The sequence below is a fragment of the Oncorhynchus clarkii genome, chromosome 27 (assembly GCF_045791955.1).
Source record: "Oncorhynchus clarkii lewisi isolate Uvic-CL-2024 chromosome 27, UVic_Ocla_1.0, whole genome shotgun sequence".
Lineage (NCBI taxonomy): Eukaryota > Metazoa > Chordata > Actinopteri > Salmoniformes > Salmonidae > Oncorhynchus > Oncorhynchus clarkii.
Window position 1 is genome coordinate 34,159,208 of NC_092173.1, and position 18,743 is coordinate 34,177,950.

General features: G+C 40.7%; 1 protein-coding gene across 1 annotated transcript in view; it reads right to left on the reverse strand.

Annotated features, from left to right (window-relative positions):
- LOC139385398 (glutamate receptor 4-like) overlaps window positions 1-18,743 on the reverse strand; it is a 240,726-nt gene that overhangs the window by 57,518 nt on the left and 164,465 nt on the right. The window contains exons 8-10 of the mRNA XM_071130462.1: window positions 10,417-10,584; window positions 10,241-10,345; window positions 10,036-10,146 (exon numbers count right to left, since the gene is read on the reverse strand). Of these exons, the coding sequence (XP_070986563.1) occupies window positions 10,036-10,146; window positions 10,241-10,345; window positions 10,417-10,584 (384 nt within the window). The remainder of the gene's footprint in view (window positions 1-10,035; window positions 10,147-10,240; window positions 10,346-10,416; window positions 10,585-18,743) is intronic.

Sequence of the window (18,743 nt, forward strand, 5' to 3'; positions counted from 1 at the left end):
GGAGCAATTTCCAAATGCCTGAAGGTACCACGTTCATCTGTACAAACAATAGTACACAAGTATAAACACCATGGGACCACACAGCCGTCATACCTCTTAGGAAGGAGACGCGTTCTTTCTCCTAGAGATTAACGAACTTTGGTGCAAAAAGTGCAAATCAATCCCAGAACAACAGCAAAGGACCTTGTGAAGATGCTGGAGGAAACAGGTTCAAAAGTATTTATATCCACAGTAAAACGAGTCTTATATCGACATAACCTGAAAAGCCGCTTAGCAAAGAAGAAGCCACTCTTCCAAAACCGCCATAAAAAAAGCCAGACCACGGCTTGCAACTGCACATGGGGTCAAAGATCATACCTTTTACCTTTTGGAGAAATGTCCTCTGGTCTGATGAAACAAAAATAGAACTGTTTGGCCATAATGACCATTGAAATGTATGGAGGAAAAAGGTGGAGGCTTGCAAGCCGAAGAACCACATCCCAACCGTGAAGCACGGAGGCGGCAGCTTCATGTCCTGTGGGTGCTTTGCCACAGGAGGGACTGGTGCACTTCACAAAATAGATGGCTTCATGAGAAGGAATATTTTGTGGATATATTGAAGCAACATCTCAAGACATATGTCAGGAAGTTAAAGCTTGGTCGCAAATGGGTCTTCCAAATGGACAATGACTCCAAGCATACTTCCAAAGTTGTGGCAAAATGGCTTAAGGACAACAAAGTCAAGGTATTGGAATGGCCATCACAAAGCCCTGACCTCAATCCTTTAGAGAATTTGTGAGCAGAACTGAAAAAGTGTGTGCGAGCAAAGAGGCCTACAAACCTGACTCAGTTACACCAGCTCTGTCAGGATGACTGGGCCAACATTCACCCAAATTATTGTGGGAAGCTTGTGGAAAGCTACCTGAAATGTTTGACCCAAGTTAAACAATTTAAAGGCAATGCTACCAAATACTAATTGAGTGTGTGTAAACTTCTGACCCACTGGGAATTTGATGGGAAAAAAACCCTGAAATAAATCATTCTCTCTACTATTATTCTGACATTTCACATTCTTAAAATAAAGTGGTGATCCTAACTGACCTAAGACTGGGAATTTTTACTCAGATTAAATAAATGTCAGGAATTGTGAAAAACTGAGTTTAAATATATTTGGTGTAGGTAAATTCCGACTTCAACTGTAGGTCTTAACGGCATAGACAACACCAAAATCATATCTCATCAACAATCTAAACCCGAGACGAGTTCATATTCCACGCCATCTGTTGTGAACATGTTATTCCATTTTATTAGATGGTACAAAATTGCCGATCTTAAAATTGAATTCTGACGTACTGTACTGTACTGTATATGAGGATCTAGAGAACAGATGGTGTAGATAGAACATGGGCTCAGCTTGATTTTGGTCTACTTATGACTTTGGATAAGTCTCTTCTTAACCCTGCCTCACTTTTCTGAAAATATTAGCATATTAAAAGGGCAACAGTTTGACATCAGAATAGGTGACTTTGTAGAGTGTTTAGCAGTGATAGTATACACACACACAAACACACAAACCGCTTGGGGTTTTGCCAACAGTGGATTATTTCATGTTTAAACCCCTTATAGTTTTGTTATCAGTTTGTCGCAGACTCTTTTGTCACAGTGTGTTTGTGTGTGTGTTATTGCGGTGTGTTTAGTCGCGGTGCAGGTGCATGGAGGGATATTGGGCAAGTGAAGTTTTTCTCTGATGCTGAACACCTTGTCAGATGTCTTACATGAGGATGTGGGAAGAGGGAGAGAGGAAAGGAGGGAGGAATGACAGGGCTGAGAGAGTGTAGAGATGGCAAGAGAGAGGGTAGTTTTATGGGGAGAAGAGAGGGAGAGGAACGACAGGGCTGAGAGAGTGTAGAGATGGCAAGAGAGAGGGTAGTTTTATGGGGAGAAGAGAGGGAGAGGAACGACAGGGCTGAGAGAGACAGAGAGAGAGAGAGAGAGAGAGAGAGAGAGAGAGAGAGAAAAAGAGAGAGAAGAGAAGCTTTAGTGGTGAAGGGTTCAGGTAGATAAGACATGAAACAGTGGAACATCAGCAGAGAAACCAGAAATATAGAGAGCTCCTAATCAGGGTTGGGGCCAATTCCATTTAAATTCTGGAGGTACACTGAAATTCCAATTTCAATAATTTTCAATTAGAAAAATGTAGAATTGGAATTTGATTTACTTTATGAATTGGCCAGAATAAAAAATGGAACTGAGCGCAACCCTGAGCTTAATTATGCAGCCAGCCAATACAATATGCAGTACAACATAATACGTTCACCAGAGTTCCTGAAACTTCAACATCAGGGACAACAGACTAGCTTGCAAAAGTATTCATCCCCCTTGGCGTTTTTCCTATTTTGATGCATTACAACCTGTAATTTAAATGGATGTTTATTTGGATTTCATGTAATGGACATGTTAAATGGATGTTTATTTGGATTTCATGTAATGGACATGTTAAATGGATGTTTATTTGGATTTCATGTAATGGACATGTTAAATGGATGTTTATTTGGATTTCATGTAATGGACATGTTAAATGGATGTTTATTTGGATTTCATGTAATGGACATGTTAAATGTATGTTTATTTGGATTTCATGTAATGGACATGTTAAATGGATGTTTATTTGGATTTCATGTAATGGACATGTTAAATGGATGTTTATTTGGATTTCATGTAATGGACATGTTAAATGGATGTTTATTTGGATTTCATGTAATGGACATGTTAAATGGATGTTCATTTGGATTTCATGTAATGGACATGTTAAATGGATGTTTATTTGGATTTCATGTAATGGACATGTTAAATGGATGTTTATTTGGATTTCATGTAATGGACATGTTAAATGGATGTTTATTTGGATTTCATGTAATGGACATGTTAAATGGATGTTTATTTGGATTTCATGTAATGGACATGTTAAATGGATGTTTATCTGGATTTCATGTAATGGACATGTTAAATGGATGTTTATTTGGATTTCATGTAATGGACATGTTAAATGGATGTTTATCTGGATTTCATGTAATGGACATGTTAAATGGATGTTTATTTGGATTTCATGTAATGGACATGTTAAATGGATGTTTATTTGGATTTCATGTAATGGACATGTTAAATGGATGTTTATTTGGATTTCATGTAATGGACATGTTAAATGGATGTTTATTTGGATTTCATGTAATGGACATGTTAAATGGATGTTTATTTGGATTTCATGTAATGGACATGTTAAATGGATGTTTATTTGGATTTCATGTAATGGACATGTTAAATGGATGTTTATTTGGATTTCATGTAATGGACATGTTAAATGGATGTTTATTTGGATTTCATGTAATGGACATGTTAAATGGATGTTTATTTGGATTTCATGTAATGGACATGTTAAATGGATGTTTATTTGGATTTCATGTAATGGACATGTTAAATGGATGTTTATTTGGATTTCATGTAATGGACATGTTAAATGGATGTTTATTTGGATTTCATGTAATGGACATGTTAAATGGATGTTTATTTGGATTTCATGTAATGGACATGTTAAATGGATGTTCATTTGGATTTCATGTAATGGACATGTTAAATGGATGTTTATTTGGATTTCATGTAATGGACATGTTAAATGGATGTTTATTTGGATTTCATGTAATGGACATGTTAAATGGATGTTTATTTGGATTTCATGTAATGGACATGTTAAATGGATGTTTATTTGGATTTCATGTAATGGACATGTTAAATGGATGTTTATTTGGATTTCATGTAATGGACATGTTAAATGGATGTTTATCTGGATTTCATGTAATGGACATGTTAAATGGATGTTTATTTGGATTTCATGTAATGGACATGTTAAATGGATGTTTATCTGGATTTCATGTAATGGACATGTTAAATGGATGTTTATTTGGATTTCATGTAATGGACATGTTAAATGGATGTTTATTTGGATTTCATGTAATGGACATGTTAAATGGATGTTTATTTGGATTTCATGTAATGGACATGTTAAATGGATGTTTATTTGGATTTCATGTAATGGACATGTTAAATGGATGTTTATTTGGATTTCATGTAATGGACATGTTAAATGGATGTTTATTTGGATTTCATGTAATGGACATGTTAAATGGATGTTTATCTGGATTTCATGTAATGGACATGTTAAATGGATGTTTATTTGGATTTCATGTAATGGACATGTTAAATGGATGTTTATCTGGATTTCATGTAATGGACATGTTAAATGGATGTTTATTTGGATTTCATGTAATGGACATGTTAAATGGATGTTTATTTGGATTTCATGTAATGGACATGTTAAATGGATGTTTATTTGGATTTCATGTAATGGACATGTTAAATGGATGTTTATTTGGATTTCATGTAATGGACATGTTAAATGGATGTTTATTTGGATTTCATGTAATGGACATGTTAAATGGATGTTTATTTGGATTTCATGTAATGGACATGTTAAATGGATGTTTATTTGGATTTCATGTAATGGACATGTTAAATGGATGTTTATTTGGATTTCATGTAATGGACATGTTAAATGGATGTTTATTTGGATTTCATGTAATGGACATGTTAAATGGATGTTTATTTGGATTTCATGTAATGGACATGTTAAATGGATGTTTAATTGGATTTCATGTAATGGACATGTTAAATGGATGTTTATTTGGATTTCATGTAATGGACATGCACAACATACTCCAACTTGGTGAAGTGAAATTGAAAATTGTTTCAAAAGATTCTACAAAAATAAGAAATGTAAAAGTGGTGCGTGTATCTGTATTCACCCCCTTTAATATGAAGACCCTAAATAAGACCTGGTGCAACCAATTACCTTCACAAGTCACATAGTTAGTTAAATCATTTCAATCTGTCTAATCTAATAATGCAATCTAAGTGTCACATGATCTGTCACATGATCTCCGTACCTGTTCTGAAAGGCCCCAGAGTCTGCAACACCACTTAGCAAGGGGCACCATCAAGACCAAGGAGCTCTCCAAACAGGTCAGAAAATAGAATATGCATATAATTGTCAGATTAGGTGTCACGATCGTCGTAAGAAGCGGACCAAAGCGCAGCGTGGTGTGAATGCATCATTTAATAGATGACAAAAAACACGAAGTAAACTGTACAAAAACAATAAACCAATAACGACCGTGAAACTATCATAAGAACTGTGCTGACACAAGCAACTAACATAGACAATCACCCACAAACAAACAGTGAAACTCAGGCTACCTAAGTATGATTCTCAATCAGAGACAACTAATGACACCTGCCTCTGATTGAGAACCATACTAGGCCGAAACATAGAAATCCCCAAAATCATAGAAAAACAAACATAGACTGCCCACCCCAACTCACGCCCTGACCATACTAAATAATGACAAAACAAAGGAAACAAAGGTCAGAACGTGACGTTAGGATAGAAAACAGTCTAAAGTTTCCAAAACTGTCAAAATATTGTCTGTGAGTATAACAGAACTGATATTGCAGGCGAAAACCTGAGGAAAATCTAACAAGGAAGTGCTGTTTTTCCTGAAAGCTCTCTGTTTCATTGGATGCCTTGCCTCCATTTAAAGGAATATCAACCAGATTCCTTTTCCCCATGGCTTCCCCAAGGTGTGAACAGTCTTTAGACATAGTTTCAGGCTTTTATTTTGAAAAATGAGCGAGAAAGAACCAATCGCGTCAGTGGATGGCTGGGTGCCAGCAGAGTTTTTAATGCGCAACAGCCATTTTCTCTCTCCTATGGAAGAAGCTACATTCCGGTTGACATATTATCAATTATATATTGTAAAAACAACCTGAGGATTGATTATAAAAAACATTTGACATGTTTCTACGACCATTTTGGAATCTATTCGGAATTTTCGTCTGCGATGTCGTGACCGCTCGAGCCTGTAGATTTCTGAACATAATGCGCCAAACAAATGGAGGTATTTTGGATATAAAAATAATCTTTATGGAACAAAAGGAACATTTATTGTGTAACTGGGAATCTTGTGAGTGCGAAGATCATCAAAGGTAAGCGATTTAATTTATTGCTTTTCTGATTTTCGTGACCAATCTACTTGGCTGCTAGCTGGTTGTAATATTTTGTCTACTGAGAGAGATGTTCTTACATTAACGCTTGGTATGCTTTCGCCGAAAAGCTTTATTGAAATGTGACACGCCATGTGGATTAACAACAAGCTAAGCTGTGTTTTGCTATATTGCACTTGTGATTTCATGAAAATTAAATATTTTTTGTAATTGAATTTGAATTTTGCGCTCTGCAATTCAGCGGATATTGCTGAAAATGATCCCGGTAACGGGATGGGTGCACCAAGAAGTTAAATCCATTATTAAAAAACGGAAAGAAAACAAACCTGCCAAGAGAAGGCCGCCGACAAAAACTCACGGCCCAGGCAAGGAGGGCATTAATTAGAGGCAACAAAGTTACCAAAGAAACCCTGAAGGAGCTGGAAAGCTCCACAGTGGAGATTGGAGTATCTGTCCATAGGACCACTTTAAGCCGTACATTCCACAGAGCTGGGCTTTATGGAAGAGTGGCCAGAAAAAATACATTACTTGAAAAAAAAAATAAGCAAACACGTTTGGTGTTCGCCAAAAGGCACGTTGGAGACTCCTCAAACTTATGGAAGATGGTACGCTGGTCATATGAGACTAGTATTGAGCTCTTTGGCCATCAAGCAAATGGCGCAAACACAAGACCTCTCATCACCCCGAGAACAACATCCCCACCATGAAGCGTGGTGGTGGCAGCATCATGCTGTGGGGATGTTTTTCATCGGCAGGGACTGGGAAACTGGTCAGAATTGAAGGAATGATGGATGGCACTAAATACAGGGAAATTCTTGAGGGAAACCTGAGACTGGAACGGTGGTTCACCTTCCAGCAGGACAATGACCTTAAGCATTTTGCTAAAGCAACACTCAAGTTATTTAACTTCTTGGTGACAGGGGGCAGTATTTTCACGTCTGGATGAAATGCATGCCCAAATTCAACTGCCTGCTACTCATCCCCAGAAGATAAGATATGCATATCATTAGTAGATCTGGATAGAAAACACTCTGAAGTTTCTAAAACTGTTTGAATCATGTCTGTGAGTATAACATAACTTATTTAGCAGGCGAAACCCCGAGGCGCGTGACCAGAAAGCTTGCTACAGTTTATTTTCCTCCTGTATTGAACACAGATCATCCCGTCTTCAATTTGATCAATTATTTACGTTAAAAAAATATGTAAAGTTGTATTACAAAAGTAGTTTGAAATGTTTTGGCAAAGTTTACAGGTAACTTTTGAGATATTTTGTAGTCACGTTGCGCAAGTTGGAACAGGTGTTTTTCTGGATCAAACGCGCCAAATAAATGGACATTTTGGATATATATTGACGTAATTAATCGAACAAAAGGACCATTTGTGATGTTTATGGGACATATTGGAGTGCCAACAAAGGAAGCTCGTCAAAGGTAAGGCATGAATTATATTTTTATTTCTGCGTTTTGTGTCGCGCCTGCAGGGTTAAAATATGGTTTCTCTCTTTGTTTACGGAGGTGCTATCCTCAGATAATAGCATCGTTTGCTTTCGCCGAAAAGCCTTTTTGGAATCTGATATGTTGGCTGGATTCACAACAAGTGTAGCTTTAATTTGCTATCTTGCATGTCTGATTTAACGAAAGTTTGATTTTTTTAGTAATTTATTTGAATTTGGCGCTCTGCATTTTCCCTGGCTTTTGGCCAAGTGGGACGCTAATCTGTGGTATGACTTAAAGATTGTTGTACACCAGCGGAACCCATCCAACTTGAAGGAGCTGGAGCAGTTTTGCCGTGAAGAATGGGCAAAAATCCCAGTGGCTAGATGTGCCAAGCTTATACCAAGACATACCCCAAGAGACTTGCAGCTGTAATTGCTGCAAAAGGTGGCTCTACAAAGTATTGACTTTGGGGGGGTGAATAGTTATGCACGCTCAAGTTTTCTGTTTTTTTTTTGTCTTATTTCTTATTTATTTCACAATCAAAAATATTTTGCATCTTCAAAATTGTAGGCATGTTGTGTAAATTAAATGATACAACCCCCTAAAATATATTTTTTAATTCCAGGTTGTCAGGCAAAAAAATAGGAATAATGCCAAGGGGGTGAATACTTTCGCAAGCCACTGTAGAATAGAACAATGTAGATGGATGGGAGACCATGAAGTAACAGCAGCCTTTCGCTGTGTCAATGCACAGTCCCTGATGCAGTCTTCAGAGAACACCATAGAAACAGAATGACTAGAGCTGCTATCTGCAGGGGGCGTGAGGACATGTGATGTCATGTCATGGTGATGGAATATTAAATACAGCCACACTTTAAAATTGTGTTTTTGTGACTGTCAGGGTGTGTTTGTTTGAGACTGTGATTATGTCAGTGTGTTGGGGGTGTGTTTGTGTATGCATCTGTGAGACAGTACGCAGTGTGTGAATGTGTGTGTGTGACAGTATATATGCACTCTGTGTGGGTGTGTTTCTATACGACTGGCCGTCTGTCTGATCTGTGTGTGTTTCTGTACGACTGGCCGCTGTCTGATCTGTGGGAGTCTTTTTCTCAGCATTTTGGGACACAATTCCATTCTAATTCCCTGAACATCCAAAACGATAATCCCCCCCAATTTTTTTTTGTCTACAGTTCCCCCAGTTCACAGAGAAGAAAAAGTCAAGTCATGACAAAGCAGAATTACAGACAGATGGATAGATAGATAGATAGATAGATAGGTATCTTCATCTGTGTGATTCCTCTTCTCTCAATGCCGCTGCTATATAATTACAGAGCGATAGAGAGCTAGAGTCTCAGTGGCTCTGTCTGTCAGTGTGAGTCCTTCTGTGAGTCCATCTCCCGTCTGTCTGTGTTTCTGTCTGTACTGTAAGTCTTCAGTGTCGTAGCAGAGGCTTCCTCGTCAGTGGCTGTAAAGAGGAGGAGGTGGCTGAGGTAACATTAGCCATGGCCATCTGACAGGGGCATAGATCATCCAGAGAGAGAAGGAGGGAGAGGGGGAGGGAAGGAGAGAGAGGGAGGGAGGGAGGGAGGGAGGGAGGGAGGGAGGGAGGGAGGGAGGGAGGGAGGGAGGGAGAAAAAGGAAGAGGGAGGGAGGGAGGGAGGGAGGGAGGGAGGGAGGGAGGGAGGGAGGGAGGGAGGGAGGGAGGGAGAAAAAGGAAGAGGGAGGAAAATATCGAGGGGGAGGGAGGAAGAGAGAGGGAGAGGTATGGAGAGAGATGGAGAAAGAGGGGGAGGGAGGGAAAGAAAGAAAGAGGGAGTGGGAGGAAGAGAGAGAAAGAGGTAGAAGGGGAGGGAGGGATAGAGAGAAAGAGGTAGAAGGGAGGGAGGGAGAGAGAGAAAGCGGTAGAAGGGGGGAGAGGGAGAGAGAGAAAGTGGTAGAAGGGGAGGGAGAGAGAGAAAGAGGTAGAAGGGGAGAGAGGGAGAGAGAGAAAGAGGGAGAGAGTGACGTCCATAGAGAGAAGGGGGACAGACATGGTAAAATGTAAAAGGACTAAAACTCCTCTCTCTTTCACACTTGACAGATGACGTCAACGAAAACCAAATCAATATAAAGACAACCTGCCAGTGACAAGTCTGATTCCTCTCTTACAGTCCCCTACTCTCTCCTCCCTTAGGGACACTGAGATACACACTGTTGTCACTACCAGCTCTGACCACAAGAGGCCCTGTGGGCCCTCTGCTCTCTAATTCAATGTGGGTGCATCTCAACAGCACAACCGATCCTCCTCTCCGTCATCTGTACTGATTTGAGAAAACAGCGTAGTCGATTCTTACAGAACATTGACTTTCCACCTTTCAAGTTATTTAATATCAGTACAGTTGGACAGGAGTTGAGGCTTGGAGTTGAGGACTTGCCTAAAAAATTAAAATTATGAAGCCGTTTTAGACTGTTGGGATGCATCTTCTGTGTGATTGAGGAAAGGAGAGGAGGCAGAGGAGTACATTACCATGATAGTTGTCACGACGACTGTCCTGTTCTCAATGTTTGTGCTGTCGTTAGACAACAGCACCTCATTCTGGACCAGAACCAGTTTGTCAATGTCGTTCCAGTAGCCAATCTGAGAGAGGAAAGGGAGAGGTGAAAACTAGACAAAACTGCATTTTTATAAAGCCCAAATAATATTTCCGACATGCCTGTGTGTCTATTCCTACCCGTTGTGGTCCGTTGCTCTTCAGTTCAAACATGTCCATGGTGTAGTTGACTCTGCGGCCGTAGTGGTCAAACTGTATGTTACCTGTTAGACCCTGGATACGCACCTGGAGACAGGACAACAGAGAACACAGGTCAGAACAAAGAACAATAAGGAACACAAAGGACCAAAGAATACCTGTTTGAGTGTGCGTTCCATGTCTATGCCCTGGTTCCAGGGAGCAGCTGGGTTGGCCAGACAGTCTCCAGCATTTCCTCTACGGGAGATGTCTATCTTCTGACGACGCAGGTTCCTGAAGGCCTCGGCCATCACCAACACCCCATCATACGTCAGAGACAAGGTGTACTGGGAAGAGAGGAGAGGGAAGAGGAGGAAAAGGAGGAGGGAGAAAGAGTATATTAGATGATTTTACATCAACAGCGTAGAGCCTTTAACAGACATGATGAAGCCTGTTTTAGGAATCAGGAAATGCCTGTTTCATGCTATGGGTTCCTCTCTTGACAAAACACTGGATTAGTTATGTACAAAATAAGTCCCATCTATGTGAATGAATGGATCCCCATGAGACCCATCTGCGGCAGTAAGATCTTGATTTGAGAGATGAGGAGGTCTTCGGAAGAGGCTTATCTGACTGACAGCTCTGTAACAGGTAAGACACGTAGCACTATGGAGGTATTCACACACACAGCAGGGAGACCTCACAACACACACACACACACACACACACACACGCGCGCGCGCGCGCACACTGCTACAGAGGCAGTCAAAGCCACAGCAGGAAACATTCACATCATGACAGAGACCAAACTGAGGAGGAGAAGAGAAGAGGAGGAGAGGAAGGATGAGGGGATGATAAACTCAGGGGACGCACTTCACATCAGGTCAGTGTCACTCTGACATGTCTTCCTTTCCTTTCTCACTCTGTGTGTTGGGGTGGTTATATACCATGCCGTTTTGACGATCTTCTCTTGATATTTTCTCAGGGCTTTCTTTGAGAACTGACATGCTTGTTCTTCTGTGACCCTGAAAGTCTTAATACTCTTTGACAGGTATTAATAAAACACAACCTGTCCTTAGTTCTAACATTCTAATTTATTGTGATTGATGATGATACATAAAGCTGCCCATTTAATTGTACGGAAAGGGCCTTGTCATTCACTAATGAAGTACACATCTGTATCCCGCTGACTGGACAGAGAAATGTTTGTTATTTTTGTCTTGAAAGGTGTCTCCAATAATGGTTTGATGTCAGCATATGACATTTGGTTTCATAGCATATTCCAGAAACAGAATACTGAGAATGACAAACTCAAAATCTCACTACCCTTACACCAGTGGAGGCTCCCCAGAGGAGGAAGGGGAGGACCATTCACTCCAGTGAATTCCACAAACTGTTTAATTGCAAGACATTTAAAAAGTTATGTTTAGATAAAACTATAATAAATATAATCACGTCACCAAATAACTGATTAAAACACACTATTTTGCAAAGAAGGTCTACAGTAGCCTCAACAGCAGTCTGTAGGGTAGCACCATGGTGTAGCTGGAGGACAGCTAGCTTCCGTCCTCCTCTGGATACATTGACTTCAATAGAAAACTCGGAGGCGTCCTCCAGCCCAGTGGCGTAGCCTTGGCCTACCTAGTTTGATCTCAGGGCTACCCCAAAAATGCCCCAGAAATGATAAAATATGAATTGTGTAATATTTTATTACATTTTTAAAAGAACCGCATGTGAGAAGTATTTTCTATGGGTCATTTTATTATAATGTAACAAAGAAATAGTCCGCGACAATCAAGTTGGCTTTCGACTATTTGTTAAATTTAAAAAAAATCATACAGGGGTTTACCTCAACAACCTAGCAATGTCACGTGGCTAAACTTTGTAGCGCATAGGCTAGCAAGCTCTACCACGCTAGTTTACTGGAATTGACTCACCAGCCAAGGTCATTTAGTAGTTCTAGCATTGGCAAACCAAATGTAGATCGCTAGGTTTTTCAAAAAAAGACGTCTGAGGCAAAGGAGTGTGTTCCAGAATATAATTTGGATCAATCTACTGATAGCTTCCAGAATAAGACATTAACAGGTGGGGTCAGGGTAGAAACAATCGCAATTGCCATCACAACAGCCAATGCCACGTTGAGCCAGGCATGCTTGCCTACCCCACCGTCTCCTCTCGTTCTTGATACTGCGGGCGGGGGTGACCCTGCAGTAGGTCCACCGACAGATGTGTCTGCCTTAGATGAACCAGCCTGTCAATCAAATTCAGATTTATACGAGATGGATTTAAAAACTGGAAACTCACAACAAATGCTTGCTGCAAACACAGGAATAGCAAATTAAATTCTAATGTCCTTGCAAAATGTGAATCCTACAAGGCGACCCATGGGCCTAGAAGTTGTGGGACTGTGTTGAACCAAATACATGGTGATGCCTAGAAGTCGTGGGACTGTGTTGAACCAGATACATGGTGATGCCTAGAAGTCGTGGGACTGTGTTGAACCAGATACATGGTGATGCCTAGAAGTCGTGGGACTGTGTTGAACCAGATACATGGTGATGCCTAGAAGTCGTGGGACTGTGTTGAACCAAATACATGGTGATACCTAGAAGTCGTGGGACTGTGTTGAACCAGATACATGGTGATGCCTAGAAGTCGTGGGACTGTGTTGAACCAGATACATGGTGATGCCTAGAAGTCGTGGGACTGTGTTGAACCAGATACATGGTGATGCCTAGAAGTCGTGGGACTGTTGAACCAGATACATGGTGATGCCTAGAAGTCGTGGGACTGTGTTGAACCAGATACATGGTGATACCTAGAAGTCGTGGGACTGTGTTGAACCAAATACATGGTGATACCTAGAAGTAGTGGGACTGTGTTGAACCAGATACATGGTGATACCTAGAAGTCGTGGGACTGTGTTGAACCAGATACATGGTGATACCTAGAAGTCGTGGGACTGTGATGAACCAAATACATGGTGATACCTAGAAGTCGTGGGACTGTGTTGAACCAGATACATGGTGATGCAAACATGGATTTCATAGAAAGAAACCGTACACATGTTAAAGTGGTCATAGATATGGTCCTAATGTGTGCAAAGCAGGATATTCCACTCAGAGGGCATAGAGAAACCGAAAAGGCAATCAACAAAGGTAACTTTTTTGAAATCTTCAATTTCATGTCAAAGTATGACTCAGAAATACAAAACAGGCTTAATGAGCTACTTCGCAATGCCACGCTTCTGAGCCCCGAAATTCAGAACGAGTTGCAGCATCATTGTTACTGTGGAGAATAAAAGATGAAGTTCATTCTGCGCCTTCCAAGTATTCTGCCACACTAGCAGATGAATATAAAGATCAATCTAAACTAGAAATTCTTGCTGTGTGCATCCGATACATTCATGCTGAAATGATTAAAGAAAGAGCTGTTGGGTTTATGGAAACCGCTGATTTGTCCGTGTTGCAACCCCTGGAGTTGGATCCCACTCTGTGTGGGTTTTTGTTTCGATGGCGCTTCAGTCATGTCAGGGAACAGAGGAGGGGTACATGCCCTACTAAAGCAAACATTTAAGCAAGCTGTGTCGGGACGTCAGTACTTTCTTTGACACAGTGAACCAGCTGCACACATTTATGAGTGGATCCCAAAGACATGCTCCATTCATGAAGTACAGAAAGAATTGCATCCCGATAGACCATGTAACGAGCTAGAAAGATCCATGGATGTACGTTGGAGTTAAAAATAAGTGTCAGTGAGTAAAGTGCTGTTACAGCTAGATGTCATTTTAGAGGTTCTTGCAGAGTTTCCAGAGGCTTGTGGACAAACCAAATTAGAAGCCGATGCCCTCTTACAATAAATCCAGAACAATACGTTTTTATTCCTGTTAGTCACATTTAGTAAATTGTTTGACACTAGTGATTTTGCTGCGAAGGGATTACAAAGCTCTACATTATCTGTGATGGACGGTATTGGTTTAATTGAAATCCTCAAAAGCAGCTTTTCTACATTCAGAGAACTCAGGGGAGACTTTGATAAAGTTCTCAAGCTAACTAAAGAGATGATGATTAATTATGATATTAGTAATTGGGATGTGAGGACATCACGGCAGTGAAAACTGCCTGTAAAAAACTTCACTGGAAAACATCCAGCATGAGGCAACTTTGCAACAATATTCTAGACAGACAGATTACTGTGTTGAACTCAGAATTTCAAGAAGACACATACGGGATCATGCAAGCGGCAGCCTCCTTTTCCAAAGAATCCCAAACCTGCGGCCTTAAAGAGCAGCTGAAGACCACATGTGACCATTATGCAATGTCAATTGAGGATGCTGAATTCACTGTTTTTATTCAGTTGCAAAATGATCATGGTAAAGAGTGACTTTCCCTCCATAATGAGTGTACTTGACAGTTGCCCTGATGATATTTTCCCTAATATAAACTCTCTGTTAAGGATCATTGTCACACTTCCAATGACATCATGCAGTGTGGAGAGACTTTTCTCAACAACAACTAGGATAAAAAAATAATCTTCGCACATTAATGACAAGCGCCCGGCTGAACCACTTCCGTTTGCTGTCTTTAGAGCGTCAACTAACAGATACATTGGATTGTGATGAAATCATCACCATATTCAACTCAAAGCCTCGCCGTCTGCACCTTGTGATGTAGGTCATGCCTTATGATACGTCTATTAAAGGTAAGGTACCATTTCATAGTACTACCACCTGCCATGGTATAAATTGTAACATCAAATATAGGCTTGTTTGCCCATTGAGATTAAAGTGCGTCTGAAGATGTTTTTTTTTTGTTGTTGGCAATTTGGCAACTGGTCTAAAATTACTGTCTTATTTTAATATGCTGGGATAGGTAAATATTTGTACGTGTAACGAGGTTGCTCCAAGTGCTATGCACTAGTATAAAAGGATTGTATTACGAAATAATATATGGTACACGTCGCAAAATAAATTAAATGAAGTAGAAAAAAGGAATATCCACAATTTTCTAGGCCTATCCCCCCAAAAATATCTGTCTACGCCTCTGCTCCAGCCTATCAGAGCTCTTGTAGCATGAACTGACATGTTGTCCACCCAATCAAAGGACCAGAGAATTAATATAGTACAGAAAGCATATGCTACAGCTAGCTAGCACTGCAGTGTTTAACATGTGGTGAGTAGTTGACTCAAAGAGAGAGAAAGACAACAGTTGAACAGTTTTGAACAAATTAATTTCTTCCAAAATGACGAAGCAAGAGAGTAATAGAGAGATATTGTCAATTTTTTTCTCACTTTCAGTTTCACTTACTTAGCTAGCAAATGCAGCTAGCTAGTTTAGCCTACTGAAACACTCTGCTCAGAGCGATGCTATGTTAGCCAGCTGGCTATGACTTTCCAACACAACACTAGAACTCTTCCATGTCAATGTAAGCTTTTGGTATTACTAATGGCATTACATTGGTCTAATGATTACACCCTATAGCAGCTAGATGCAGGCAAGGCGGTATTGAATGTCACTGTCTGTCCATGTGTCACTGCCTGTCACCTCAAATGTGTCTCTCGACCTGTGTTCATTTACTTACTGTACGCTGTAAACTTTCATTCATAAGCTAGGTTGCAGCAACCTCATGATGGGTATAGGGAAAATTAGAATATCATGTAGTAGCCTAAACCTATCTATGTTACATTGAGCTGGGTACATGGAATATGAATGACAGTCATCCAATATGCTGTAACAGAAATAAGGCCATGCTCATGAAAAAAAACATCCTCCCTAATTTTAAAAACGGCACTGACCTAGTCATCCTAGGGCAGAGCTAGTCATCATAGGGCAGAGCTAGTCATCCTAGGGCAGGGCTAGTCATCCTGGGGCAGGGCTAGTCATCCTAGGGCAGAGCTAGTCATCCTGGGGCAGGGCTAGGGCTAGTCATCATAGGGCAGAGCTAGTCATCCTAGGGCAGAGCTAGTCATCCTAGGTTAGGGCTAGTCATCCTAGGGCAGAGCTAGTCATCCTAGGGCAAGGCTAGTCATCCTGGGGCAGGGCTAGGGCTAGTCATCATAGGGCAGAGCTAGTCATCCTAGGGCAGGGCTAGTCATCCTAGGGCAGTGCTAGTCATCCTAGGGTAGGGCTAGTCATCCTAGGGCAGGGCTAGTCATCCTAGGGCAGAGCTAGTCATCATAGGGCAGGGCTAGTCATCCTAGGGCAGGGCTAGTTATCCTAGGGCAGGGCTAGTCATCCTAGGGCAGGGCTAGTCTTCCTAGGGCAAGGCTAGTCATCCTGGGGCAGGGCTAGGGCTAGTCATCATAGGGCAGGGCTAGTTATCCTAGGGCAGGGCTAGTCATCCTAGGGCAGGGCTAGTCATCCTAGGGAAGAGCTAGTCATCCTAGGGCAGGGCTAGTCATCCTAGGGCAGGGCTAGTCATCCTAGGGCAGAGCTAGTCATCCTAGGGCAGAGCTAGTCATCCTAGGGCAGGGCTAGTCATCCTAGGGCAGGGCTAGTGCATCTTAGTGCAAAGCGTGCTGGATGAAAACTTAATGCTGAGATGGACAACCATGGAGATATGGAGAGAGAGAGATTGAAGGTGTAAACATAATGTAAACTTGAAGGTGAAAATCTAAATAGCATATTTTACCATATAGCTTCCCTATCAAAACAAAAAATGTCAAGCAGACAACATAAGAACACAAAAACCTAAGAAAGAAATTGAGAAACCTACCCAACCAAAAACATAGAGACTCAGAAAACCTGAGCCTCCGCCTTCACTATGGTGAATCTGTAACGATGTACGCTGAGAGTCGGGAAGCAAGTTCAGGGAGTGAATATTTAATAAGTAAACTCAACTTAATAGAAAACAAGAAACACAAACGGCACACAGACAGGAAACAGAAACAATAACGCCTGGGGAAGGAAACAAAGGCAGTGACAGAAATAGGGCAGGTAATCAAGGAGGTGATGGAGTCCAGGTGAGTGTCAATAAGCGCTGGTGTGCGTGACGAGGTGTGTGTAATAATCAGCAGTCTGGTGACCTAAAACCCAGAGAGGGAGTATATGTGACAGAATGACTAAAACAATATAGAAATACACTATGGAAAGCACATCAGAAATCAGCTTAATGTAATTGAAGAACCCATAGAATCTAACCGCTTCTTGGAAAATTGGAACTTACTAAACAAACAACAACACAAAGAGTTATCTATCCAAAACGAAGATGAAGAACAAACACCTAAAACATATTAACGATCAAATACAAATATTAGACTCACCTATTAAAGACTACCAGAACCCACTGGATTTTCCAATTATATTGAATGAACTACAGGACAAAATACAAACCCTCCAACCCCAAAAAGCATGTGGTGTTGATGGTATCCAGATCACAAATTCCAATTGGCTATACTTAGACTCTTTAATATCATCCTCAGCTCTGGCATCTTCCCCAACATTTCACCCCAATGATTCCTGTGGGAGACAGCATACGTCAACAGCAACCTTTGGGAAATCCTCTACATTATCATTAACAGCAGACTCATATAATTCCTCAGTAAAAACAATGTACTGAGCAAATGTCAAATTGGCTTTTTACCAAATTATCATATGGCAAACCACATATTCACCCCTAATTGACAAACAAACAAACAAACAAAAGGCAAAAGTCTTCTCATGGTTTGATGATTTCCAAAAAGTGTTTGACTCAATTTGGCATGACGGTCTGCTTTTCAAATTGATGGAAAGCGGTGTTGGGAGAAAAACATACGACAATATATATTCCAGATACACAAACAACAAGTGTGCGGTTAAAATTGGCAAAGAAATACACACATTTCTTTCCACATTCCGTGGGGTGAGACAGGGATGCAGTTTGAGCACCCCACCCTCTTCAACATATACATTGCATTCAGAAAGTATTCAGACCCCTTTTTCCACATTTTGCTACGTTACAGCCTTATTCTAAAATGGATTAAATACATTTTGTTCCTCATCAATCTACACACAATACTCCACAACGACAAAGCAGAAACAGGTATTTAGAAATGTTTGCAAATGTATTACAAATAATAAACAGAAATACCTTCTTTTATGTAAGTTTTCAGACCTTTTACTATGAGACTTTTTACTATTGATTTCAGATGCATCCTGTTTCCATTGAACATCCTTGAGATGTTTTTACAACTTGATTGGAGTCCACCTGTGGTAAATTCAATTGATTGGACATGATTTGGAAAGGCACACACCTGTCTATATAAGGTCCCACAGATGATGTGCATGTCAGAGCAAACACCAAGCCATGAGGTGGAAGGAATTGTACTTAGAGCTCCGAGACAGGATTGTGTCGAGGCACAGATCTGCAGCATTGAAGGTCCCCAAGAACATAATGGCCTCCATTATTCTTAAATGGAAGAAGTTTGGAACCACCAAGACTCTTCCAGAGCTGGCCACTCGGCCAAACTGAACAATCGGGGGAGAAGGGCCTTTGTCAGGGAGGTGACCAAGAACCTGATGGTAACTCT